This window comes from Thamnophis elegans, chromosome 3 (assembly GCF_009769535.1).
Source record: "Thamnophis elegans isolate rThaEle1 chromosome 3, rThaEle1.pri, whole genome shotgun sequence".
Lineage (NCBI taxonomy): Eukaryota > Metazoa > Chordata > Lepidosauria > Squamata > Colubridae > Thamnophis > Thamnophis elegans.
Genome location: NC_045543.1, coordinates 79,802,651 through 79,830,521, shown reverse-complemented (window position 1 = coordinate 79,830,521; position 27,871 = coordinate 79,802,651). Strand labels below are relative to the sequence as shown.

The 27,871-nt window shown below is 38.7% G+C and overlaps 1 protein-coding gene across 6 annotated transcripts in view; it reads right to left on the bottom strand.

Moving 5' to 3' along the window:
• Positions 1-26,227, bottom strand: part of PCSK5 (proprotein convertase subtilisin/kexin type 5) — a 160,442-nt gene extending 134,215 nt beyond the window's left edge. For 2 of the 6 annotated variants that reach the window (XM_032212754.1, XM_032212756.1), the window contains exon 1: positions 22,792-24,262. In XM_032212754.1, the coding sequence (XP_032068645.1) occupies positions 22,792-22,992 (201 nt within the window). In that variant the 5' untranslated portion in view covers positions 22,993-24,262. Of the gene's footprint in view, positions 1-22,791; positions 24,271-26,144 lie in introns of those variants that run through there. The other 4 variants (XM_032212755.1, XM_032212757.1, XM_032212753.1 and 1 more) reach the window with 4 other exon arrangements.
• Between the last annotated feature and the right edge of the window lie 1,644 nt (positions 26,228-27,871).

Below are 27,871 nucleotides of genomic sequence, written 5' to 3'. Positions count from 1 at the left end.
AATACTTACATCCCAACTCTTAGCTCAAGATTGCTGCAGGACTTAAAACATAGAGGGCAAATGTTTAAAAGTATCACCACTCTCAACCAGATCTTAATAATAAATGTTTGGTCCATCATCTTATCCAGAAACAAGTCATAGATTAAGCATGGCCTTGGACCTGGCATTTAACCAGCAACTTAAATCCAAAGTTATGAATGATTCAACCATCAGGATTCGACTGGGACTGCCAAGCTGGAAATGGATGTTCACAATAAATTCTGATCTTTCTTCCCTGGAATTACCAAGCACACCCTACCATATTTTCTATGTACCTGGGATACGTGACCATAATTAGGATCGTGCTATCTATGCCCTTCAAATTGTGGACTCATAATAAATCTAACTAGGTAAAGGTCAAAGGCAAAGATTCCCCTTGCACATATGTGCTAGTCATTCCTGACTCTAGGGGACAGTGCTCATCTCCGTTTCAAAGCCCAAGAGCCTGCATTGTCCAAAGATGTCTCCGTGGTCATGTGGCCGGCATCACTAAACTCTGAAGGTGCATGGAAAGCTGTTACCTTCCCACCAAAGTGGTCTCTATTTTTCCACTTGCATTTTTACATGCTTTCAAATTGTTAGGTTGGCAGAAGCTGGGACAAGCTGGGACAAGGAGCTCACTCCGTTACAAGACACTAGGGATTCGAACCGCCAAACTGTCAACCTTTCTGATCAACAAGCTCAGCATCTTAACCACTGAGCCACTCCATCCGTAAATCTAACTAACCACCTTCCAATTAAAATAAAAGAACCACATTAAGAATCACAACATTAAATCACACAGTAACTCAATCACAACTCATACCGACAACCTAATTCAACCCACAGCACCCAAAACTTCTATAAACATCTTACCCCCAACTATTACTTACTACTCATATTCAAAAGTGCCAGCCATTTTACCAGAACTCTCCCAGACTGGCATCAACAACAAATCCCCACCTATCTGACATTAACAAATGCTACTGTGCTCAATGCTTTCCCCCAATTTACCATATCTGATCAATCAATACATTATTCATTAGGAAACCAGCTCTGATCAGTCTCCCTGAATGAAGTCGAGACCACTAACTGTTCTCTTATTGACAGAGGGTTTCCTAACTCCCTTTGAGTATGATTTGATATACAGCTTTTTTTCTTTTCTCTCTCTTTTATCCTGCACTCCCTTCTTTTTTTCTTTATTTAAATTGAATTTTATGTTATAATAAATCTCAATAAAAGTCTTTTAAAACTTCTAGGACTTTGTGCCTTAGGATGTTTGTTTGATCAATAGTGGACTAGTTTGTAAAAAAAATCACTTACAATTCAGTGTTTAGCCTCCTCATACTATCAATATTCTGCAGTTTTCTTCATTTATTCTTTATTCTTTACTGTCTTATTATATTTTTATTGGAGCTAGTGTGAGACATTGGAAATAGTACTTGATAGAAAAGAAACTACGGGTAGTCCTTATCTTATAATAGTTTATTTACTGACTGTTCGAGGACACAATGACATTGAAAAAAGTGACTGTTGACTGTTTTTCACACTTACAACCGTTGCAGCATCCCCATGGTCACGTGATCACAATTCAAATTCTTGACAATTGGCTCATATTTATTGCAGTTGCAATGTCCCGGGATCATGTAATCATCTTTTGCAACCTCCCTACAGGCAAAATCAACGGGGAAGCTAGATTCACTTAACAACTGTGTTACCAACTTTACAATTACTCTGATTCACTTAACAACTGTGGCAAGAAAAGTCATAAAATAGGGAATACTCACTTAACTGTCTCATTCGGAGATAGAAATTTGGGGGTCAATTGTGGTCATAAGTAGAGGACTACCTATAAGGCATAGACATTTTAAAACAATAATAAACTAGTGCTTTGTCTCTATGTCTTTTTTTCCCTAAAAAGAGATTCTGGAGCTCAGCCTCTAAGTCCTCACCAAAATACCAAATCCTGAGCAAATTTCACATATAAATAATGTATATGCCCATTGCTATTAATCCAGTCAACTTCACCTCCAAACATCCTCAGTGATGATTCGTTATCTGATTAAAAATAGGGACTTCTTTTGCTTTTGTGCATGCTCTTTGATCTTACAACATCAGAGCCTAACAATAGGACACACCAGCAAAAAGTTAAGGATGGCTCAGCTGTTTCTGTGCTGTCCTGGGCAATGGCATCTTTCAGAACCCTGGAAATCCTCTTTTATTATATCTATAATCTGGGTGTTGATTCTCACCATTCCTTGACTGCCTTGGATTTTAACTTCTTGTGCAGAATAGCTCAAAAGCTGGTCTTAATGTGGGGGAGGGGGGTGCAGAGGAGCAGTTAATGATTATGGATGGGTGGATACTGTCAGCAGCAGCTGCCACTAATAGAACCCCTTCTCTCTATTGTGTGCTTTCTTTATTAATAAATAAATAATATCGTGAGAAAAATATAGCTGAATTATGGGCTTGTGTATCTTTATTAGTTTATCAGTGTAAAAATTTGGGCAACGCATTTAATGCATCCAGAATGGTGAATAAAAGAGAACAAGGCTCTAGGAACTGAAAGTCAATAAAATATAATATTTCTAGCATGTGTCTATGTTTTACATGTGGTCATATGTGTACAAGAAATGAATGGAAAAGGGAGGTTAAACAAATTTTAACATGGGTCATGTCTGTTTTATATAAAAACATGTAAGCTGAAAATTTTTTAAAGATCATTTTGCTTGCTTTAAACAAAAATAAACAAACATTACTGCTTAAATTAGGGAAAATGACACTGTATTAAATTTGAAGAAAAGTAATTTGTTTTACTTTGCCCTTTGTCTGACAATAGATTATTGCTGCAGAGTAGAAAAATGTGAGCTTAAAGGATTACATCTGATCTTTTCTATGCTCTGGACTCTGCAGACAAATTCAGGTTCAAGGCACTGTTATTGTTTTGTAGCTCAGATTTCATAAATACCCCTTTGCTTTGCATTCACAAGGGTCCTTAACTTGCCTCAGTAAAGTCTTCTTTCTGTTTTCTAGGCTCCTGCTGGGAGATGGACAAATGTGTGTGCAAAGCAACATTTTAAGAGTGAGACATCACTCTCCACCAAAAACCAAAATAAAAAAAACACCAACCTCAAAACAAAGTAAAACCTTACTGTTACTTTTCACTTGTTAAAAAAATTCAGCCTGCCTTTTTAAAAAACTATTACCATTAAATCCTGTAACAGTTAGTTGGACAGGAAAATGTGTATTCCATGAATTTACATGGTATTCATAGTGTCTGAAGTTATTCCTCAGAACTCTCAGCAATTTGTTGTTGCTGTAGTGGATTAATGTGTAACATGTTCTCATGTGTGATGCTATCTCATAGATATATGGGCTGCCCCACAGCCTCAGTTGTCAGTGACTATCACTCTTTAAGAGGTAACATACAGTAGACATGAGACCTATTTCCTGATAAAGATATACAGTATAGAACTTCACCAAGTAGCAAGGATCTTTGCTAATTATACTAATATGATGTGAAAAATCATAGGATATTTTAGTAAGTAGCAAAATATTTGAAAACAGCATTAAACCATTCCTGTTTTCTGAACTTTCTGCTCATTGGTACTGCGGTACAGTCAAAACACCTCTCATGAAACCTTAATCCAAGCTTTCTGCTGAATATCTTGCAGGCAGGCATACATGAACACATGCTCACATAGTTTTAGCAATGAGAGTTCTGTATCTTAAAAATTCTACTGGCAGCACAGAATTTTCTTCAAAGCTCAGTAGAAAATTCAATCACACGACTGAAGCAGCTTACAAGCACTCAAACAGCCAATACACATGTAGATGGTCTTCATTTTCTATGAGATTTGTCGAGTTGAAAGAGAGAGAAAGAACTCTTTGCCTTTATGTCATATGAACATGGGAAGTGAAGCAGAATCTTTCATGCGATACTCACATTGGCAACAGCAGAATTTTAGCCCATTTGCCTCAGTGAGTGCCTGCTTAATTGCATTTATTAAGATGAGTTGCTTTACATTCTCCCAAATAATGTAGCCATGGATGTTTGTGGTGGTGGGTGGGTACAGTAGTTAAATTATAAATATGCATGATGATGTCATTACACAAACACTGTAATTTATGGGCTTAAGATAGGACAAGTTATATAATTGCAGCATTTATGTGATACCTGTTGGAAAATTAATGTGGGTAATTTCTAGTTTAGTGTGCGCTCTGCAGACTTCCAATCAAACCCTATACCAAGGTCAGATCAAACCCTCATGCTACTCAGTATAGCTAGCAAAAAAATAGCTTGAAATGCATGTATTAAATATCAGCAAACACTAAAAAAAAATGTAACTTTCAAAGCGGAACAAATGCAAAAGCAGGAAGAGAAAGACGCATTGGCAAGAATTTACATTATCTATACATCATCTCTCTGTATATCCAAAGACATATAATTTTCCAGACTTACTGAAAACAATACCATGGGTAAGAAGCATGCAGAGTGCCAATGGAGTTGTCTTTTCTAACTTTAACCCATTTATGTACATAATAGCAGCAGATTAGAGATGATTCTTCCTCTATTCTGCACCATGAAGGAAACAATTTAGCAGTAGGGAGGATGCATTTGACAATAAGGCTTCTTGGGTGTCTGTTTGACATCCTTGCAGTTTGTTGCAGATGCCACTGGGGGCAGCGAACATTGTTTTACAGTAGGGGAGAACCAGATAGACTTTCAGCCACAGAGCGTTGAATGCAAGACTAGCGCTGGTCTTAGATTACATTACAGTACTCTTAACTTACAACTATCAGTAGAAGCAAGCCTACCAGTAAGACTACTAGTGTAGATAAATACATGCCTAAAACAAGGACTTAATTCTCATTCTTCATTTTAATACATCAGTCTCCAAAATAATTTAATTTTTGAAAAGAAAATATATTGAACCTTAGCTAATTATATCCCTTCCTGATTTGTGAAACATTATAGTGGTATTAATGTAATGTTCCTTAATTAAATTGTTCTGCAATGTGCTATGTATCAAAAAGCTTTCGTTTAAAGACCCAAATGTATTTCTGGCACAAAACAATGTTTACAGGAAATGAGGGAAGCCACAGGACTTAAGGATACATCAATATACTGTAATTTTCATGGATGCATTCCAATACCTCTACAGTTGCAATATTTCTGTGAATTTAAATTTAAGTGGCAAGACAGTTTTGAAAGACAAACTTTAATGAATTTCTTCAAAAGGTAGCAGTTTTAAGATATACATTACTAAAACAGATTTTTCATTGTGGCAAGTAAAATCCAGCTATCTTACCCTGCTCCCCCCCCCCAAATAAGAGTTAGAATTTCATGCCTTCTTCTTCACTGGTGTGTGTGGTTGTCACCACTCAGAGATGTCCTATGAGGAAGATGGATGATTTCTAAATATGATATGTAATATTTACATACAATATGTTTATATATGTATGTATGTACAGTATGTATGTTATTTCCAGCTTAGAAGTTATTTATTTATATAAATTGTTTGCTGCCCATCTGTTGACAAGGTGACTCTGGGCAGCTTACAAGATTAAAGGCAGTAAAACCATTAAAAATTATATAATAATAATAATAATAACAACAACAACAACAACAACTACTACTACTACTACTATTACTACTACTACTACTACTACTACTACTACTACTACTTTTTATACTCTCAATGCTACCACTGACAATCATTTTGAAGAAGATGAACTATGGATACAACTTGCAAAGAAAGGACTGAAAATCTCGCACTTGGTGTACATGGATGATTTGAAGCTGTTTGGTAAAACAAAAGCTGAACTGTATTTATCAATTGAAAGCACAAAAGAATTTAGCCAAGACATTGGTATGCAGTTTGGAATTGACAAATGTGCAACAATGGCAACCAAAACAGGCAAGGTGAAGATGATGGAATACAACTTGAGAATGAAGAAATGATAAAGGCAGTAAAACCAGAAGAAGACTACAAGTACTTGGAGATTTCAGAGGCCTCTGACTTAATGCATAATAAAGTCAAGGAATTAACTTCAGCCAAGTACATTTGACAAATTCGCAAGATATTAAAGTCCAAATTGAGTGGAGGAAACATCATAAAAGCCATAAATACCTGGACTATACCTGTGATCCAATACTCTGCAAGAATAATTGACTGGACCCAGATGGAGTTGGAGAATTTGGACAAAAAAAAAACAAAACAAGGAAGCCTATGACAATGAATCATGCTTTGCACCCTAAAAGTGATGTTGACCGATTATATCTACCAAGAGCACAGGCTGGTCGAGGACTCCTGCAAGTAAAACACACTGTGGAAGAAGAAAAGCACAGCTTGAATGATTACATCCAGAAAAGTGAAGAACCAATGATTAAGGAAGTAAATAAAGGAGGCCTTTTAAAGACAACTAAGTCAAAAGCTGAATATAGGAAATAAGTAATTGAGAAGCGAGCTGAAAATTGGAAAAACAAAGCTATGCATAGCCAATACTTGAAAAGTATTGAAGGCAAAGCTGACCAAAAGCTAACTTGGAACTGGTTAAGATCAGGAGCACTGAAAAAAGAAACAGAAGGCTTTATTTTGGAAGCTCAAGAACCAGACTTAGCCACAAACTACATGAAGGCAAAAATTCAACATGTTACCACCAACAGCAAATGTCGCCTCTGTAACGAGAAAGACGAGACAGTCGACCACTTGATCAGTGGGTGCAGCAAAATTTCACAAACTGACTACCTACAACGCCATGACCGCGTTGCTAAGATCATTCACTGGAAATTGTGCCAAAAGTTTGGATTTAAGTACAGCAAAAACCACTGGGAACATCAGGTTCAGAAGGTTTTAGAGAATGAGAAAGTCAAGATCTTGTGGGACTTCAGAATTCAGACTGACAGGCACTTGGCCCACAACACACATGACATAACAATAGTTGAAATTAAAAAAGTATGGTTCATTGACATTGCAATACCTGGAGATGCACGAATTGAAAATAAACAGCAAGAAAAAATCACAAAGTACCGGGACTTGCAAATTGAAGTTGAGCGACTGTGGAAAAAGAAATGATGTGTTGTCCCGATTGTAATTGGAGCCCTTGGAGCAATACCCAAAGGGTATTGGAAATTTTAAATTTATCAGACTTGAACATTCTGATTCTACAAAAAACCACCCTACTTGGAACAGCTTATATCCTCCGACGTTAGCTTAACAGTTCCTAGGTCCTTGGTTAGGACTTGAGCTGTTGAGCTACCAACCAGCCCCAAAGGCTGTGAATCTCACCAAAGATTAACATAATAATAATAATAATAATAATAATAATAATAATAATAATAATAATAATATATTAAGAAAATACGTTACGATGTCCTAGGCCCCTGGGTGGGGCCCGACTAGTAACCAATGCCAAATCCGGCGAAACAACTGGCCGCTGTGATACAATTGTATAATAATAATAATAATAATAATAATAATAATAATAATAATCCCGACTAGTAACCAATGCCAAATCCGGCGAAACAACTGGCCGCTGTGATACAATTGTATAATAATAGTAATAATAATAATAATAATAACTCCGCCGTTGCCGGTCCCAAGCCCGGATGAGAAAGGAGGAGGGTTGGGGTCAGGTTGGCATCTGGTCCCATAAAAAACCCCCCGCCAACCCATACAATATGGTGAAAAAAACAAATAAGAATTCCATACCGCATCGGTCGTCGCGCGGGTTAACAAGGGCCGCGGCGGATGTTGGGGTCCCTGGACATCCATCGACAAGTGGGCTACAAGTGGACCAGCCAACAAAACGACAAAAATATAGTGCAGATGAAAACCGTGCCATAATGGCCTGTTACTACAACTCAGAGCCAGAAAAAAGAGGCTATTTAAAGCGAATGTATGAATTATGGAAACAACAATATCCAGATTCAAATGTTAGTGAACAACGACTAGCAGATCAAAGGCGATTTATTATACGGAATAAAGTGTTTAGTGAAGTTGAACATGAGGAAATTCAGGCAAATCGCAAAACCCAAAAAACAATATCACAAGCGGAAATAACTGATATTCAAGACACAACTAAAGGCATTATAGTAGAACTCCCAGAAGAAGCTCTCGGGGAGGAAATAATATCACCACCACTAGAACCAGTTATCACTGAACCAACTGATGAACTAACTCAAAAACAAAAAGAATTGAAGGATAAGATCATGGAGCATTTTCTGCTTAATGAGGAAAGGCAACGTTTACCATCACTAAAAACTGTGCCTAAGAAAATTTTGGCCCCTATCATGAAAATGGTTAATGCAGTGTTTTCAACAATTGAACCGGGATCCATCTTGGAAACAAACCAGTTAATGTACAGCGCAGCTGTAATAGTCACTAATGAACTAGGCATTAAAATTAAAGTACCTAGTCACACAACAGAAAAAGCATCAAAGCCAAAGTGGAAAATCCGTTTAGAACAAAAAATCAAAAAATTAAGGGCAGATGCTAGTAACTTAAAGAACATGCATGAGCAACGGCTTAAAAACAACAAAATCATAGATCGGCTAATCAGAAGATATAGATTGGATACAAGAAACATCAATGAAGCTGTAGAGATTGTAAAACAGCAGATAACAGCAACAGCTAGAAAAATTGAAAGATATGAGGCACGAATCATCCAATATAAACAAAATCAGCAATTTCGATTAGACCAACGGCATTTTTATCAAAGTCTTAATGTAAATGGTGACACCAAAAGTGAAAAACCAGAAAAACAGGCCACAGTTGAATTCTGGAAAGAATTGTGGGAAAATGCAAAGGACTACAACAAGGAAGCAAAGTGGATACATGACTTTGAGAAAAGCATTGGCAACAAGCAAATGCAAGTATTAGAAATAACAACTGAGATGGTCAAAAATCGAGTTAAAAAGGTAAAGAATTGGACATCACCTGGAAAGGACCAATTACATGGTTTCTGGCTCAAATATCTGACCAGTTTACATGCAATATTGGCCAGGCAACTGAATGAAATTTTACAAAAGGGCCAAATTGATGAATGGTTGACAACTGGAAAAACATACTTGATTCAGAAAGATGCAACTAAAGGAACAACACCTGAAAACTACAGACCAATAACATGCTTGCCAACAACCTTCAAATTACTCACAGGCATTATTGCAGATAACATGATGGATTATTTGGAAACAAACAACATCTTGCCAGTAGAGCAAAAAGGCAACAAAAGAAGGAGCAGGGGCACCAAAGATCAGCTTCTAATTGATAAAATGATATTAGAAAATTGTAAGAACAGAAAAACGAACTTGAATATGGTCTGGATTGATTACAAAAAGGCATTTGACTCACTGCCACATAGTTGGATCATAAAATGCTTAGAAACAACTGGCATTAGCAAAAATATTACATCCTTTACTGAAAAGGCGATGAAACAATGGAGAACTGAGTTGGCAGTAGGGAATGAGATCTACGGAATGGTTAATATCAAGCGAGGAATTTTCCAGGGTGATTCACTTTCACCTCTTCTCTTCATCATCGCAATGATCCCACTATCAGTAATCTTAAAAAAAATGAAATTAGGCTACCAAACAGCCAAAGAAGCTGAAAAAATTTCACATTTACTATATATGGATGATTTGAAACTCTATGGAAAGTCAGAAATAGAAATCCAATCATTGACAAACACAGTCCGAGTATTCAGCACCGATATTTCAATGCAGTTTGGCATGGAAAAATGCGCCACTGTATCCATAAAAAGGGGCAAAATCACTGCATGTGAGGGAATTGAAATGCCCAATGGCCAATTAATTAAATGCAAAGAAAATGAAGCCTACAAATACTTAGGCATTCTGCAGTTGGATAACATCAAGCATGGAGAAGTAAAAACTATTGTCAGGCGAGAGTACACCAACAGAGTTAGGAAAATTTTGAAATCTAAATTGAATGGTGGAAATACAATCAAGGCCATAAATACCTGGGCAATACCAGTTATAAGATACACAGCTGGTATAGTTAACTGGACACAAGCTGATTTGGACCTTTTGGACCGAAAAACCAGGAAACTAATGACAATGCACTACAGTTTACATCCACGTGGTGATACTGATAGACTGTACCTGCCCCGAAAATCAGGTGGCAGAGGATTATTACAAGTGAAGCAAACAGTTGAAGAAGAAAAACATGCACTGGCTGATTATTTAAAAGAAAGTCAAGAACATCTATTAATCGAAGTAAAGAACAAAAATCTACTGAAGGCCCAACAGACGAAACAAGAATACAGAAAAGATGTGATAAAATCAAGAATGGAGAGTTGGCAGAACAAAGCACTGCATGGCCAATTTCTGGAAAAAATAAAAGATAAAGTGGACAGTGAACAAACTTGGTTATGGTTAACAACAGGTACATTAAAGAAAGAAACAGAGTCACTAATCCTGGCTGCGCAAGAACAAGCTATCCGCACAAATGCCATTAAGGCCAAAATCGAAAAATCCTCTGATGATGCCAAATGCAGACTTTGCAAAGAAGCTGATGAAACTGTTGATCACATACTCAGCTGCTGTAAAAAAATCGCGCAGACTGATTATAAATTGCGGCACAATTCAGTAGCACAAATGATCCATTGGAATTTGTGCAAAAATTATAATATTAAAACAGCAACAAACTGGTGGGAACATCAGCCTGAAAAAGTCACCGAAAATCAGATGGTCAAGATCTTGTGGGATTTCCGTATACAAACCGACAAAATACTGGCGCATAATACACCAGACATCACACTGGTTGAGAAAAATAAGGTCACAATCATAGACATCGCAATACCAGGTGATAGCAGGGTCGCCGAGAAGGAACATGAAAAAATCGCAAGATATCAGGACTTAAAAATCGAAATTCAACGACTATGGCACAAACCAGCAGTGGTAATTCCAGTGGTAATTGGCACACTGGGTGCTATTCCAAAAGCACTGGAATTACATTTAAAACAGTTAAAAATTGACAAAATCACCATCAGTCAAATGCAAAAAGCCGCACTGCTTGGATCTGCACGCATATTAAGAAAATACGTTACGACGTCCTAGGCCCCTGGGTGGGGCCCGACTAGTAACCAATGCCAAATCCGGCGAAACAACTGGCCGCTGTGATACAATTGTATAATAATAATAATAATAATAATAATAATAATAAAAGCATCAAAGCCAAAGTGGAAAATCCGTCTAGAACAAAAAATCAAAAAATTAAGGGCAGATGCTAGTAACTTAAAGAACATGCATGAGCAACGGCTTAAAAACAACAAAATCATAGATCGGCTAATCAGAAGATATAGATTGGATACAAGAAACATCAATGAAGCTGTAGAGATTGTAAAACAGCAGATAACAGCAACAGCTAGAAAAATTGAAAGATATGAGGCACGAATCATCCAATATAAACAAAATCAGCAATTTCGATTAGACCAACGGCGTTTTTATCAAAGTCTTAATGTGAATGGTGACACCAAAAGTGAAAAACCAGAAAAGCAGGCCACAGTTGAATTCTGGAAAGAATTGTGGGAAAATGCAAAGGACTACAACAAGGAAGCAAAGTGGATACATGACTTTGAGAAAAGCATTGGCAACAAACAAATGCAAGTATTAGAAATAACAACTGAGATGATCAAAAATCGAGTTAAAAAGGTAAAGAATTGGACATCACCTGGAAAGGACCAATTACATGGTTTCTGGCTCAAATATCTGACCAGTTTACATGCAATATTGGCCAGGCAACTGAATGAAATTTTACAAAAGGTCCAAATTGATGAATGGTTGACAACTGGAAAAACATACTTGATTCAGAAAGATCCAACTAAAGGAACAACACCTGAAAACTATAGACCAATAACATGCTTACCAACAACCTTCAAATTACTCACAGGCATTATTGCAGATAACATGATGGATTATTTGGAAACAAACAACATCTTGCCAGTAGAGCAAAAAGGCAACAAAAGAAGGAGCAGGGGCACAAAAGATCAGCTTCTAATTGATAAAATGATATTAGAAAATTGTAAGAACAGAAAAACGAACTTGAATATGGTCTGGATTGATTACAAAAAGGCATTTGACTCACTGCCACATAGTTGGATCATAAAATGCTTAGAAACAACTGGCATTAGCAAAAATATTACATCCTTTACTGAAAAGGCAATGAAACAATGGAGAACTGAGTTGGCAGTAGGGAATGAGAGCTACGGAATGGTTAATATCAAGCGAGGAATTTTCCAGGGTGATTCACTTTCACCTCTTCTCTTCATCATCGCAATGATCCCACTATCAGTAATCTTAAAAAAAATGAAATTAGGCTACCAAACAGCCAAAAAAGCTGAAAAAATTTCGCATTTACTATATATGGATGATTTGAAACTCTATGGAAAGTCAGAAATAGAAATCCAATCATTGACAAATACAGTCCGAGTATTCAGCACCGATATTTCAATGCAGTTTGGCATGGAAAAATGCGCCACTGTATCCATAAAAAGGGGCAAAATCACTGCATCTGAGGGAATTGAAATGCCCAATGGCCAACTAATTAAATGCAAAGAAAATGAAGCCTACAAATACTTAGGCATTCTGCAGTTGGATAACATCAAGCATGGAGAAGTAAAAACTATTGTCAGGCGAGAGTACACCAACAGAGTTAGGAAAATTTTGAAATCTAAATTGAATGGTGGAAATACAATCAAGGCCATAAATACCTGGGCAATACCAGTTATAAGATACACAGCTGGCATAGTTAACTGGACACAAGCTGATTTGGACCTTTTGGACCGAAAAACCAGGAAACTAATGACAATGCACTACAGTTTACATCCACGTGGTGATACTGATAGACTATATCTGCCCCGAAAATCAGGTGGCAGAGGATTATTACAAGTGAAGCAAACAGTTGAAGAAGAAAAACATGCACTGGCTGATTATTTAAAAGACACTCAAGAACATCTATTAATCGAAGTAAAAAACAAAAATCTACTGAAGGCCCAACAGACAAAACAAGAATACAGAAAAGATGTGATAAAATCAAGAATGGAAAGTTGGCAGAACAAAGCACTGCATGGTCAATTTCTGGAAAAAATAAAAGATAAAGTGGACAGTGAACAAACTTGGTTATGGTTAAAAACAGGTACATTAAAGAAAGAAACAGAGTCACTAATCCTGGCTGCACAAGAACAAGCTATCCTCACAAATGCCATTAAGGCCAAAATCGAAAAATCCTCTGATGATGCCAAATGCAGACTTTGCAAAGAAGCTGATGAAACTGTTGATCACATACTCAGCTGCTGTAAAAAAATCGCGCAGACTGATTATAAATTGCGGCACAATTCAGTAGCACAAATGATCCATTGGAATTTGTGCAAAAATTATAATATTAAAACAGCAACAAACTGGTGGGAACATCAGCCTGAAAAAGTCACCGAAAATCAGATGGTCAAGATCTTGTGGGATTTCCGTATACAAACCGACAAAATACTGGCGCATAATACACCAGACATCACACTGGTTGAGAAAAATAAGGTCACAATCATAGACATCGCAATACCAGGTGATAGCAGGGTCGCCGAGAAGGAACATGAAAAAATCGCAAGATACCAGGACTTAAAAATCGAAATTCAACGACTATGGCACAAACCAGCAGTGGTAATTCCAGTGGTAATTGGCACACTGGGTGCTATTCCAAAAGCACTGGAATTACATTTAAAACATTTAAAAATTGACAAAATCACCATCAGTCAAATGCAAAAAGCCGCACTGCTTGGATCTGCACGCATATTACGAAAATACGTTACGACGTCCTAGGCCCCTGGGTGGGGCCCGACTAGTAACCAATGCCAAATCCGGCGAAACAACTGGCCGCTGTGATACAATTGTACAACAACAACAACAATAATAATAATAATAATTTCAAAATTATTCAAATTATTCAAAATTACCAAAATTTTAAAAAAAATTGAAAAAAAATTTGAAGTCTAAATTGAATGGTGGAAATACAATCAAGGCCATAAATACCTGGGCAATACCAGTTATAAGATACACAGCTGGTATAGTTAACTGGACACAAGCTGATTTGGACCTTTTGGACCGAAAAACCAGGAAACTAATGACAATACACTACAGTTTACATCCACGTGGTGATACTGATAGACTATATCTGCCCCGAAAATCAGGTGGCAGAGGATTATTACAAGTGAAGCAAACAGTTGAAGAAGAAAAACATGCACTGACTGATTATTTAAAAGAAAGTCAAGAACATCTATTAATCAAAGTAAAGAGCAAAAATCTACTGAAGGCCCAACAGACGAAACAAGAATACAGAAAAGATGTGATAAAAATCAAGAATGGAGAGTTGGCAGAACAAAGCACTGCATGGCCAATTTCTGGAAAAAATAAAAGATAAAGTGGACAGTGAACAAACTTGGTTATGGTTAACAACAGGTACATTAAAGAAAGAAACAGAGTCACTAATCCTGGCTGCGCAAGAACAAGCTATCCTCACAAATGCCATTAAGGCCAAAATCGAAAAATCCTCTGATGATGCCAAATGCAGACTTTGCAAAGAAGCTGATGAAACTGTTGATCACATACTCAGCTGCTGTAAAAAAATCGCGCAGACTGATTATAAATTGCGGCACAATTCAGTAGCACAAATGATCCATTGGAATTTGTGCAAAAATTATAATATTAAAACAGCAACAAACTGGTGGGAACATCAGCCTGAAAAAGTCACCGAAAATCAGATGGTCAAGATCTTGTGGGATTTCCGTATACAAACCGACAAAATACTGGCGCATAATACACCAGACATCACACTGGTTGAGAAAAATAAGGTCACAATCATAGACATCGCAATACCAGGTGATAGCAGGGTCGCCGAGAAGGAACATGAAAAAATCGCAAGATACCAGGACTTAAAAATCGAAATTCAACGACTATGGCACAAACCAGCAATGATAATTCCAGTGGTAATTGGCACACTGGGTGCTATTCCAAAAGCACTGGAATTACATTTAAAACAGTTAAAAATTGACAAAATCACCATCAGTCAAATGCAAAAAGCCGCACTGCTTGGATCTGCACGCATATTACGAAAATACGTTACGATGTCCTAGGCCCCTGGGTGGGGCCCGACTAGTAACCAATGCCAAATCCGGCGAAACAACTGGCCGCTGTGATACAATTGTATAATAATAATAATATCAATAATGGAGAGTTGGCAGAACAAAGCACTGCATGGCCAATTTCTGGAAAAAATAAAAGATAAAATGGACAGTGAACAAACTTGGTTATGGTTAACAACAGGTACATTAAAGAAAGAAACAGAGTCACTAATCCTGGCTGCGCTTATAGAGCCGAGGTGGCGCAGTGGTTAGGGTGCAGTACTGCAGGCCACTTCAGCTGACTGTTATCTGCAGTTCAGCGGTTCTAATCTCACCGGCTCAAGGTTGACTCAGCCTTCCATCCTTCCGAGGTGGGTGAAATGAGGACCCAGACTGTGGGGGTGATATGCTAACTCTGTAAACCGCTTAGAGAGGGCTGAAAGCCCTATGAAGCGGTATAGAAGTCTAACTGCTATTGCTATTGCGCAAGAACAAGCTATCCGCACAAATGCCATTAAGGCCAAAATCGAAAAATCCTCTGATGATGCCAAATGCAGACTTTGCAAAGAAGCTGATGAAACTGTTGATCACATACTCAGCTGCTGTAAAAAAATTGCACAGACTGATTATAAATTGCGGCACAATTCAGTAGCGCAAATGATCCATTGGAATTTGTGCAAAAATTTTAATATTAAAACAGCTGGTGGGAACATCAGCCTGAAAAAATCACCAAAAATCAGATGGTCAAGATCTTGTGGGATTTCCGTATACAAACCGACAAAATACTGGCGCATAATACACCAGACATCACACTGGTTGAGAAAAACAAGGTTACAATCATAGATATTGCAATACCAGGTGATAGCAGGGTCGCCGAGAAGGAACATGAAAAAATCGCAAAATACCAGGACTTAAAAATTGAAATTCAATGACTATGGCACAAACCAGCAATGGTAATTCCAGTGGTAATCGGCACACTGGGTGCTATTCCAAAAGCACTGGAATTACATTTAAAACAGTTAAAAATTGACAAAATCACCATCAGTCAAACGCAAAAAGCCGCACAGCTTGGATCTGCACGCATATTACGAAAATACGTTATGACGTCCTAGGCCCCTGGGTGGGGCCCGACTAGTAACCAATGCCAAATCTGGCGAAACAACTGGCTGTTGTGATACAATTGTATAATAAATTATGATTAAAAGTGAGGGGACAGGGAGGTGGATGTATTTGGGCAGGGGGAAGGTGGGTTCTATTATTGTCCCATCAACCACCTGCAGAGTGGCTTCATGTAGGTGTTAAAAAGAAGTGGACAGAGTACCAGGACCCTGCAGCATGTCAAAAAAGAGCAGCCACGGACTGGATCTTTCACTCCCTATTAACACCAATTGGAGAAAGAAGCCAAACCAAAACAAAACTGTGCTGCCCAGCCTCAGAACCACTAGCCAACTCCAAAAAGATACCATGATTGATGGTATCAAAGGCTGCTAAGAGGTTGAGAGCAAAGATAGTTGCAGTACCTGCTTCTCATTCTCACTGGAGATCATCCACAAGTGTGATCAATGCTATTTCTGTCTCATAACAGGGCCTGAATCTTAACTGGAAACAGTCCAGATAACCCTCTGAAGCTGTCAAGCAGTCACTTTTTCTACCACCTTTCTTAAAAAGGGAAGAGTAGTAACTGCATGAAAATTGCCCAGGCAGGTGGAATCAAGCCATGTTTTTTTTAAGAAGGGTTTGAACCAGGGTCTCCTTAAAAGGTCCTGGGAATGAATGTCCCCTCCTTCAATAAGGAATTTATCACTGCCTGAACTGACCTGCTAGTCACTGTCCTGGAGGCTTTCACCAATCAGGATGGATCAGGATCTAATTGACAGGTGATTGCACTGAGTGGGTTGAGGATTTATAGCCTCAAATGCTCTGACAACCCTGGGACCACTTTGACCAAGAGAGAGGGGGAGGGGGAGGGAAGGGAAGAAAAGAAGAGAAGAGGAAAAAACAGAAAGAAAAGGAGGAGCAGAAGGAGGAGAGACAATGAGGAAGATGAAGGAGAGGGTACAATTCCCATCATAGATGGGGAATCCTGAGTACTGTAGTTTCAACATATCTGGAGAGTGCCAGATTGGAGAATTGCTCTGTAATGTGATTATAGATCAATGTAGATCAGCATTATCTATATCAAGGTTATGCAATCTGTCTTATGGTAGATGTTCCTGAGCTATACTTACCACCATTCCTACAGTGAAATATGCTAGAAATTTTTATTCAGCAGCATTTGTGAACTATAGGTTGGCTACTCCAGATCTACAATGACTAGTAGCAGTTGCGAACAGTTTTAAGCAAGAGATTTTTACTAGATCGTCTTTAAAATGTCAGACATTAAACTGAATCAAAGTTCAATGATAGTTAACAGTTTAAAATATAAAATTAACTTTTTTTTCTTCGAGAGAAGTCTAAGAAAGGAATATTTTAAATTAATGTCACACTGGTCATACTCCTGTGAATACTTTTGATACCAATTGCGCATAAATAAATAAATCTGTTAATTCTCATTTATACTTGTCTCATGTAACTTTATTCCACAAAATAAAACAGACCAATTCCCAGGAACGTGAACAGGTTAGTAAGTAAATGAAAAAAGTCACTGACTGGTTTAGAGTGTATGGTGATCCCCAATTAAATTCTTTTTGTAGAATATAATGTCATATAGTTTCCAGCAATCACAGATAAGACTACATGAATGCTCTTAATACAGGAATATAAACATGGATATACCCAGAGAAACTAAAATCTATTTTGGGTACCAAAAGTACAAGATCCTTTCCTAGGTCTTGCTACGGTTGCATTCAGTGAAGAAGTATCAAGCTCAGCACATGGATACATCTTTCTATTAGGATGTTATTTCAGATCATGATGGCCAATTGGTATGCAGTGTTAAATCATACTTTAGTATTAAATGAATGAGCATTAGACTCTTCAGTTTTGCTTTCCCCTCTCATTTTCTGTTTAGTCATAGGAGGAACTTTTAAAATTACTAGAGTTCCACATTACATTCATAATATTATGGTTAAAGAGGTAAATCAGGAAGATGTTTGGAAAAAACTAAAGGTAATAAGATCACTTTTAAAGCTAATCCATATGCATTTTGTCATTACAGGGAATTCGTATTCAATTAAAAACAGAAGCGAAAACTTCAATTAAGTCAGAAAAAAGCTACATTCACTTTCATAACTAATGCTTAACACTCTACGGTAGTCCTCAAGTTATAACTATTCATTTGGTGACTGTTCAAAGTTACAATGACACTGAAAAAAAGTGACTTGTCACCAGTCCTCATACTTACGATCGTTGCAGCATCCCTAGGGTCAGATGATCAAAATTTGGGTGCTTTAAAACCAAGATGTATTTGCAACAACCGCAATTGGTCCCAAATTGCGGTTGTAAATCGAGAATTACCTGTAGCCCTTAAAAATCCATTCAAGAGGATTTCTTTTGGGCTCTCTAAACATTCAGTTTTTTCATGGGCGTAGGTATGCTGGTCTTGTTGTCTTTGGGTCTTTTCCCGTGTAAGATTGTTACACGGGAAAAGACCTAAATACAACAAGACCAGCATACACATACATACATACACACACACACACACACACACACACACACACCAGAAAACATATGTAAGATGTAACATTCAGTCTAATGGAAACAGTCTGTCTGTCTGTCTGCTGTCTGTCTGTCTGTCTGTCTGTCTCTCTCTCTCTCTCTCTCCCTGCCTCACTCCCTCTTTTTTTGAAAGGAATTCAATGTATATATAACATTTGTAGGAAATATAGTGTTATTCCAATTTCTTGCTTATTGGCTTACAAACGTAAAAGAGAGAAAGCGTTAATATCAGAAGAATGTAACACAGGTTGTGGAAAGAAAGCTTTCAACATATAGAAAGATGGCAGTCTTTACATTTGTTATGGTCTTTTGTGTGCTCTTGGTTCCATAGAATAAACATAACAAATTATTACAATGCTATTTTTTTTAACAATATGCTTTAACAGTATGAAAAATTTCAATTTATAAGGCAACCTTAATTTGCCGAAAATAAATAGCCCTGACAAGAGAGAAAAATACTACAGGTTTTGTTGGTAAATGATACATCAATGTATCCAATTAGGTATATAAAAAAAAGTCCCAGCATTTCCTGTACTAAATGGACACAATGCTAATTGATATGCACTTTCTGAGTACAGCTCTACAGAAAAATGATTATTAAGAAGAATTTGTTATCTATGAAGGAGAAATCTTAACAATATAATTGCTCTTGTTCTAGGCTCTCATTTTGTCCAAAAAGTAAATGAGTCAAAATATATCCTTGGGAGGGTATTTGCTGTTCTGCAGAATACAAAGAACAGATATCTTGGGACAATAGGCTGTGGAACAATTCTATAATCTTCTATCCATCAAAAAGTATTATGTTCTAAACTCTAGAGCATTCATTATAACTTTGGACTTCAGTCCATATTAGTTATTATATAACTGAATCTTTTTACATGACCATTATTTCTAATTTTAAAAATTCTTAACAAGTATTGCAAATTATTTTTATCTTTAGAAAAGACAGAGATGAGGTATATGCACAAATCACAATAAAACAAAACAATCAAAAGGCAATCCAGATGTCCAAAACAATATTTTCTAGAAATATTTTATTAATATTAGAAATGTTATAAAATATGTAGTACTAGTATATATAGGAACTGTCATTAAATTCTTCAAATTGCTTGAGCAAGTAATGCAAGATACATCTGCACATGGAAAGTTTAATAATTTTTTTATTTAGTAGTTTTGGGTCTAACAAATCCAGGTGTGTGTGTTGACATCTGCGGATTCTACAACTTCAGGTGTTTCTAAACTAGCTAGTATGGCTCAGACCAGATCAGTGTCAAATTATTTAGCTGATTTGAACTAAAGCCAAATTTAAATCTCCCAAATACACCTGCATTAGACAGACTTAATCCACTCCTTTATATAGAATTAAAACAGTACAATACCACTAAGTGCTTTTTCCAAAACACTTATGCTTATTCACTAATAAATATAGTTCAAAACATTTCCTATCAACTCAGAACATTTTGTTTTCTATTACTTTCCTTTCACCTCAACAATTTTTTTTAAATTTCAACATGTTCTTTAGCAGAACGTATTTCCCCAATTCGCTGAACTTCTGTTCAGGAGAAGTTAATAAGTTAACATTAACAATTGGCATAAGAAAGTTTGTTGTAACAAAAATAGGCAACTAAAAAGCTATCAATAACCATTAGTTATTATGAGTATTGTCTCCAGTTTTTTTAAAAAAATATTTCTAAACATTAGGGGTCTGTGGCACTGATGTTATGTTTGATGATTTATTTGATGTTTCTAATTGGACACATCAGGACTCAAAATATTAGACTGATGAAGAATTTTATTTGATGCAGTAAGAACTATTTTTGTTCTCATGAACTTTACAATTTCTCTTTTTCTTCTGCTTACCTTTCTGTCAGATAAGTTCCTATTTTGCCATTTATGAAAGGAAAGAATGATGGATTAAACCTGTCAGCTTCCCAAAGGTTCTGCATCAACTCTAGCAAGAGAGCAAAGTTAGGTGTCGATGGAGATTCTCAATCATCCAGGAGGTGGTTGTCCCAAAGCTGCTTTTCCAAAAAGCAATTGGACTTCCTTGGTTTTTTTTTTCTTTGAACACAGTTTGCTTATCATTCAAGAAGCAAACTGAACTGAAGAAGTTTCTTGGATGAGGAGTGAAACATTTTCAAAGAAAAATAACCAAGAAAGTCCAATTGCCTTTTGGAAAAGCACCTTTGGAAGAGCAATGTTGGGGTTCCCATGTCTCCTCCAAGGGGAAAAAAACCTGAATCAGCCTTCACTTTCTACTTTCACTGCTTTCCTTTCTACTTCATGTTCTCTGTTTACCTGAAATGAAGTTTAGTTCCTTAATGTCGCCTCTCCCATATATCAGTCTTAAAATGGGAATGTATATGAAAGCATTAACCTCTTTTAGGAGTGTCCTCTTAAATTCAAGGTTGCCTTCCTTTTAGAAAGGGCCAACCTCAGCAGTAAAATGTTCTTCTCTTGGCCCTGATGAGCTGTGTTACAAATTAATCCCTCTCTCCTCCCTTTCTCTGTTATGCTGGCAAAGGCTCAGGCAAAATCTTGGCCCTTCCATGAGGAGGGACACACTCCATCTGCTTGTTTGAAAACTTGGTTTCCATTTGCTGGGCTCAAAGTTCACTGTGGAAAGAATAAGGGAAGAGTTCAAGACATGGGGAGGAGCCAAGTCAATATGGCTGGGGATGATGGGCATTTTATTCCAATTCATGACAAGGATCTGAGATTGGGGGATATCTGAGACAGACAGTAAACTTAACCTGTTGTTTATTAAACGCAGTTAGTTTTCCAAATCTTTTATCTTCTTGATGACTATGCCACAATTATAAGGGGGGGGGGGAGACACACAAATACCAAAATAAGTGCAATACACTAAATTCCTCCAGCAAGGAGGGGGCCAAGGTTTCTAAGCACAAGGAAATCCATCTGGTCATCTTTTGCAATCAAGGAAACTCCACAAAATATGCCGTCTTTCCCATTTATACATCTCCAGCCCAAAAAGTATCTGCAAATCCTAATGCTACCTTGATCAAGTGCATTAGGCAAAAAGCAAGGGGGGAAAAAGTTCATAGCATACATATATGTTTAACGAAGCAAAAGGGGAGAAAAAAGAGGGGGTTGCTAGGAATCCTAGAAATTCTCAAATGGAGACTGAGCTCAAGCAGACTCATCTAAACCTAGCAATTAGGATATAATGAGTGTTTTTGAACATGCACAAAGGAGGTTCGCCACAGCCACGGGGCTTCCAAGTCAACAACAGCGTCAGGTAGTTTGCTTGCTGAAAGAAACTCAAAGTAGCAGGGGTGTGCGCCTTTTCGGCTCCCCCCCAAAAAACCCGGGAAGTTTGGAAACGTCTCCCTTTCACTTTCCTGCAAGCCTCCGCTTGCCTAAAAATATGTCTTTCCCTCCCCTCCCCTCCCCTCCCCCGGTTCGGGTCTCGTCAGCAACCCCCAACAGGTTCTTGCTCGGCTGCCTGAAAGCTCCTTAAGCGGAGGCCGAGCAATTCCCCCCCCTCTTCCCGCCACTCTCCCTGCGGGCTCGGAAGCATCAAAACTATGTCATCGTCCCAGGACGTGCGCTGCCTTTCGTTGCAACCGCTCTCTCGGTTGCCCGGCTGCTTTTCGGCTGCTCTCCCTCTTCCCAAGTCCTAGCCGTCCGACCTCGTCAGCAAGCTCAGTTCTCGGCTGGGAGAGCCAGGAACTCGAGGAGGACGTGACCCAGGCAGTTTACTACCTGCCCTTCGCGCCGCCTGCTTCCATAAGCTCCGCGTCTGCCCGCGGGAGATGACAGGGAAGGGAGGGAGAGAGAGAGAGACAGAGAGAGGGGGGGAGAGGGAGGGAGAGAGAGGGAGAGGGGAAGAGAAGGGCGCCCACCGCCTCCCTTTCCCGCGCCTGCCGCAGCACCAGCACTTTGCAGCCGCTCGCCCGCCCGCGCGCCCCTCGCCCGCGCTGGCTGCAGGGCGAAAGCGCGTGGCCTTCCGCCCGAGGAGGTTACCTGTCCTATATTGATGTAGCCGTACTTGCTCGCTATCCGGTTGGCTTCTTGGAGCCCGCCACTTATCCTCACAGCCCAGTGGTTGGTGTACAAGCGAGTCCTGCAGGCGGGCAATAAGAAACCCATCAAGAGAAGGAGCAGGCAGAGAAAATCTCCTCCGCTTCGGACACCTCCGCAGCAGCAGTTGCCCTTCCAGATCATCTTCTCGGCGCTTTATCTACCCCCTCCACTAACAGAGGCAGCTGGAGGGGAAGAAAGGAGAGAGAGAGAGAGAGAAATCTCCGGCGGGTTTTTTTAGGCGAAACTTTCTCCCTTCTTTTCTTCTCCTTCAGGACTTCTTCCAAGGCTCTCTCTCCCCGTTCTCCTCCGGGCGTTTCTACCAACGGCGGCAGCGGCGAGACTTCCCAAAAGTTACCTCAAGAAGGAAAGCCAGAAAGAGTCCGGAATCAGCGCATTGAATCTCCCGAAGCGCTGAAGTGACCGGAGCATGGAAGGAGGCAGATTTCTTCCTCCCAGCTTCTCAAACGGGTTCGAGGCGTCGGAAAGTTACGAATCGGTCTCCCTCCCCAGCGCGCCTCACACTTTCCTCGGCTTCAGCCTCTTTCCTTCAGCCATGGAGAAGGAGAAGAGCGGATTCTTCCCTTCTTTCTCGGGGCTTCCCTCTCTCCTTCAAGCTTGAGTTCCCCTCTGCCTTTCTCCTCCTTCCTTCCCCCCCGCCCTCCTCGCTCTGCTTTCCACACTTGTCCAGAGCAGGAACAGCAGCAGCAGAAACAGCGGCGGGCAGTGGGAGTCCTTGGCAGTCCAGCGCTTGAGTTCAGTCAGCCTCGGTAACCTCCCTCTCCCCTCCTTTTCTCTCTCTCTCTCTCTAAGCGGGGAACGCGAGGAGAAATGGCAGCGGCAGCGGCGGCAGCAACCACTCTGCACAGAAGAGATTCCAGCGGTCTCTGAGAGCATGCTCGGTCCTAGCGCTTCCCGATTCCCCTTCTTTGGGGAAGATGTCAGCAAGTCGAAGGGAGAGAAAGAGGGAGGGAAGGTAGCCAATCACTTAATCCAGGGGGTGGATCTGCCTCGTCCAGAGCAAGGACCTGGAGCCCAAGCGTGCTGGCGACCATTTACCTCGGGATTCCGTGGGGGAAGCGTCGCCACCATCGACCTATCAACTGTAGCATTTATTTATTTATTTCATTTATTTTTAATGCACTGGATTTTTGTCCTGCTTTTATTACTTTACCAGGTAACGCAAGAACACAAACATTCGCGATGCTCTTCCTCGTTTTTTTCTCTCACAACAACTCTGTGAGGGAGATTGGCCCAAAGTCATTCAGCTAGCTTTCATGCCTAAAGCTGGACTAGAACTCTGAGCCTCCTAATTTCTAAACCAGCATGTTAACCATTACACCAAACTAGCTCTTAATTATTTTTAGTGGGACTAACAAAGAATCAGTCTTTTTAGATAACTTAAATATTCTCATCTATCAATCCTCTGAGATGGATGGATGGATGGATGGATGGATAGATAGATAGATAGATAGATAGATAGATGATTGATAGATAGATAGATAGATAGATAGATAGATAGATAGATAGATAGATAGATGGATGGATGGATGGATGGATGGATGGATGGATGGATGGATGGATGGATGGATGCTTGCTTCATAGTGTCCAGATAGTGGTTCTTGCAGTAAAGCAACAAATTTAACTGATGGCTCTTGTTTGTTTATCATATTTTTAACGTCCTGCTATTAGAATACCAATAAAGAAATGTCTTAGGAAAAAGCAATATAACAAAATTAACAAAAGCCACTTGCTTCCTTAATTTTTTTCAACTAAATTATATCAAAATTAGCTAGATGTTGGGATATCAGAAGGCAGCATGAATCAAAGAAGTTATTAATGAATTTGATGCTTAGATCAGCATTTTGTTTAAAAATGTTTGAAAATATCTACTCATGTAATCAACTGACATGCCAATATTTTCATAATTGGCTTAAGCATATTTTCCCTTATTTAGATAATACCTTTAAATGCCATTGTAGATAGTATGGTATGGTATGGTATTGAGCCACTGAGCTCTAGTGGCTCAATCATTCAAACGCAATACTGCAGTTTAACTTTGTCCACAGTCTGGGGTTTGATTCTGACAGGGCTTGAGGTTGAACACTTCCATCCTTTGAAATTGGTAAAATGAGGACCCAGATTGTTGGGGACAATATGCTGACATTGTAAACTGCTCAGAGAGTGCTGTAAAGCACTGTGAAATGGTATATAACTCTAAGTGCTATTGCTGTTGCTATTGTTCCTTCCAGTTCTAATCAGCATGGGATTTTTTTCTAAGAAACTCTTGATGTTTTAGAATAACCCTAGATCCAAATGATAATCTGAAATGAAATATTCATTCACATTTTAAGTAACATAACAGAACTCTATTCATACTGTTACCATTTTCTTCAAGGTATTAAAAATGAAAATGAAATGAAATAAAGAAAACATTGAAAATACTATGGATATTTTAATGATCTACCTATGGCTGACTAGCATTATATCACTCAACTTGGAGCAAAGTGACTTCAGCTGAATTTCTAAACTGTGGATTTGGGCTAGCAGGATTTCTTCCTTTGAACGTGGTTTGACTGGTTTTTCCCTTATTTTCCTTCTGAAAGTGTAATAAATATAATGGGTATAGTGGTGAACTTTATTCAATTAGGAGACTCAACAGATTTTTGTTTTGCTTTGATCTCCCAGCACTTGCAGGGCTCTTTCTTTAATGAAGAGCCAGAGGAGCTTCCTCCCTAATTTGCCTCATTAATATGGAAAAGCAGGGTGGGTCCCTACTTCTTTTAGCCAGGATGTGGGTGATGTTTTTAAACCTGATGCAGCCATCTTTTCTACATTTCGCTGTGCTGTTCCTAAATAGCCAATGAGTCCTGGGCAGCAGCCTGTGGTTGGAGAGAGGGCAGGAACATTAACCACAAACAGGGCAAGATTTTTAAAAACTTCCTAAAATTCCTTTCTCTTCCATCTACAGTACAGATTTCATCTGCTCTCATTTGAGTAGCAAAAGCAAACCAAACCCCCAATCGATTATCAATCCTTTCCCCCGCAAAAAACTGGAATGGGCTTTATTCCAGAATAGCATTTATATAGTGATGTAGTTTCTAACATCTGGGTTTTTTTACCTGATAGTGTCTAGTACATAATAATAATGCATTGGTTTACCTGAGAATCTTCCTCCTCTGATGCTACCGTTTCACCTTCTACTTTAAAAAAAAACTCTGTAACTTTCCCACAAACTGTTGGGCTCCCTATTTCCCAAGCAAGTTACCGCAGTACATTCCCAGACATCATAATACCTTAGTTCCATAGACACAGCTCCAGAAACCCTTTCACCAAAACCCTTGTTCCTACTTTTCTGTTGTTTTTAATCATTCTCCAGTTCTTGCTCAACTGTGAGAGAATGCCTCTCTTCAGGGAATTCTTTTACTGTAAAAACACATTTCACATCTATGTTACCATGCCAATTTTTAAGAGAAAAACATTCACTTTGAACCCATAATTGTTCAGAACTATATTGGGGGGGGGGGGGTTGTTGTCAATGTTTTGCATCCCTCTAGCAGCTGGTAGGGGAGAAAGAGGTGGGTGAGCCCAGTGGGGCCTTTTATAGATTTATATAGCTTCTGTGGTAAGACAAAGACTAGTCCTGAGTTCATATGCTGATTTACCATAAAGAATCTTCAAATACGCTTTTTACAGTATTTATAGCATGTATTCCCATCCACCCTTCCATCATCAAGAAGGTTCTAAGAGGTGATTCCTTTTCTTTAGGAGAATCCAATAAGAAAACATATCCCACCTCCAGAGGTCAATGTTAATCACATAAATAGTAGCGTACAAATAGATTATAACCTCAAACATCTAAAAAATATTGAATTCAATTGGAATGAATTCTTCAATTTTTACTGTGGGGAAATTCTGAACTGAACAATGTCTCTAAAAGCGTAGTACATTTCAGTAGTAAATCAATTCCCCTCTTCTCTTGCAAATACTCTCACTGTACAAGTAATCCTCAATTAACAACAATTTGTTTAGTGATCATTTGAAGTTACAGTGCTGCTAGAAAAATACTGACTTATGACGTGTCCTTGCACTTATGATCATTGCAGCATCGTCTTAGTCGCTATCCGAGCTCTTGGTAACCAGCATGTATTTACAATGATTGCAGTGTCCCAGGGTCATGTGATTGCCATTTGTGTCCCAGACAGCGTCTGACAAGCAAAGTCCCTGGGGGAACCTAGATTCACTTAACAACCATGTGGTTGTCTTAATGACTGTGTGAAAAATATAAAATCATAAACAGCTACAAGGTGACTCAGTTAGCAACCACCTTGCTTAGTGATGGAAGTTCCAGTCCAATTATGATTCTAGGTTGAGCATTACCTGTAATTTGTATAATGTCACTTGACAGGTCTTCTTTCAGGCTCCCTCCTAAATTAAATCTCCAATCTAGTTCTGGTAACCCTCCAAACCACAACAGAATTACTGGGCAATTCCATAAGAGGAGGAACTTCCATCTCCTCATGCTCCTCATTTGCCAAGCTGCCAAGTCACAATCCAGAATTTTTTTTTGCACAAAGCCTCTTGCCTTGTTTCCTTTACGTCTTGCTCATGGATAGCCTTTGCCAACAGGGAGGAAGGATTGTCCCAGTTCTGTTAGCTCTAAATACCCTTACTATGTTCTTTCTCTCTCCTGTCTCACCTGCCCCACCCTAACCAAAGCTTGCATATATCATACATATTTCAAAGTATATGTGTGCGTATTTTTGAGCAAATGCTTTGTCTTGCCCAAATCAGCTTATTTTTCCACCATTTTATCCCCTTTTCACTACCTGACCTACTTATGGCTAGTTAAACAATAACCAGAAGCCAACAGGTCTCACAAGAAAGACAATCCAGTTCTTATTTCTACATTCTGCATTTTATCTTTTCTTTTCTTAAATTTATTTTTTCTTGGCCTGTACCACCTATACTTCAAACACTCAATGCAAATGTATAGATTAAATGTATACTCAAAATGATGAAG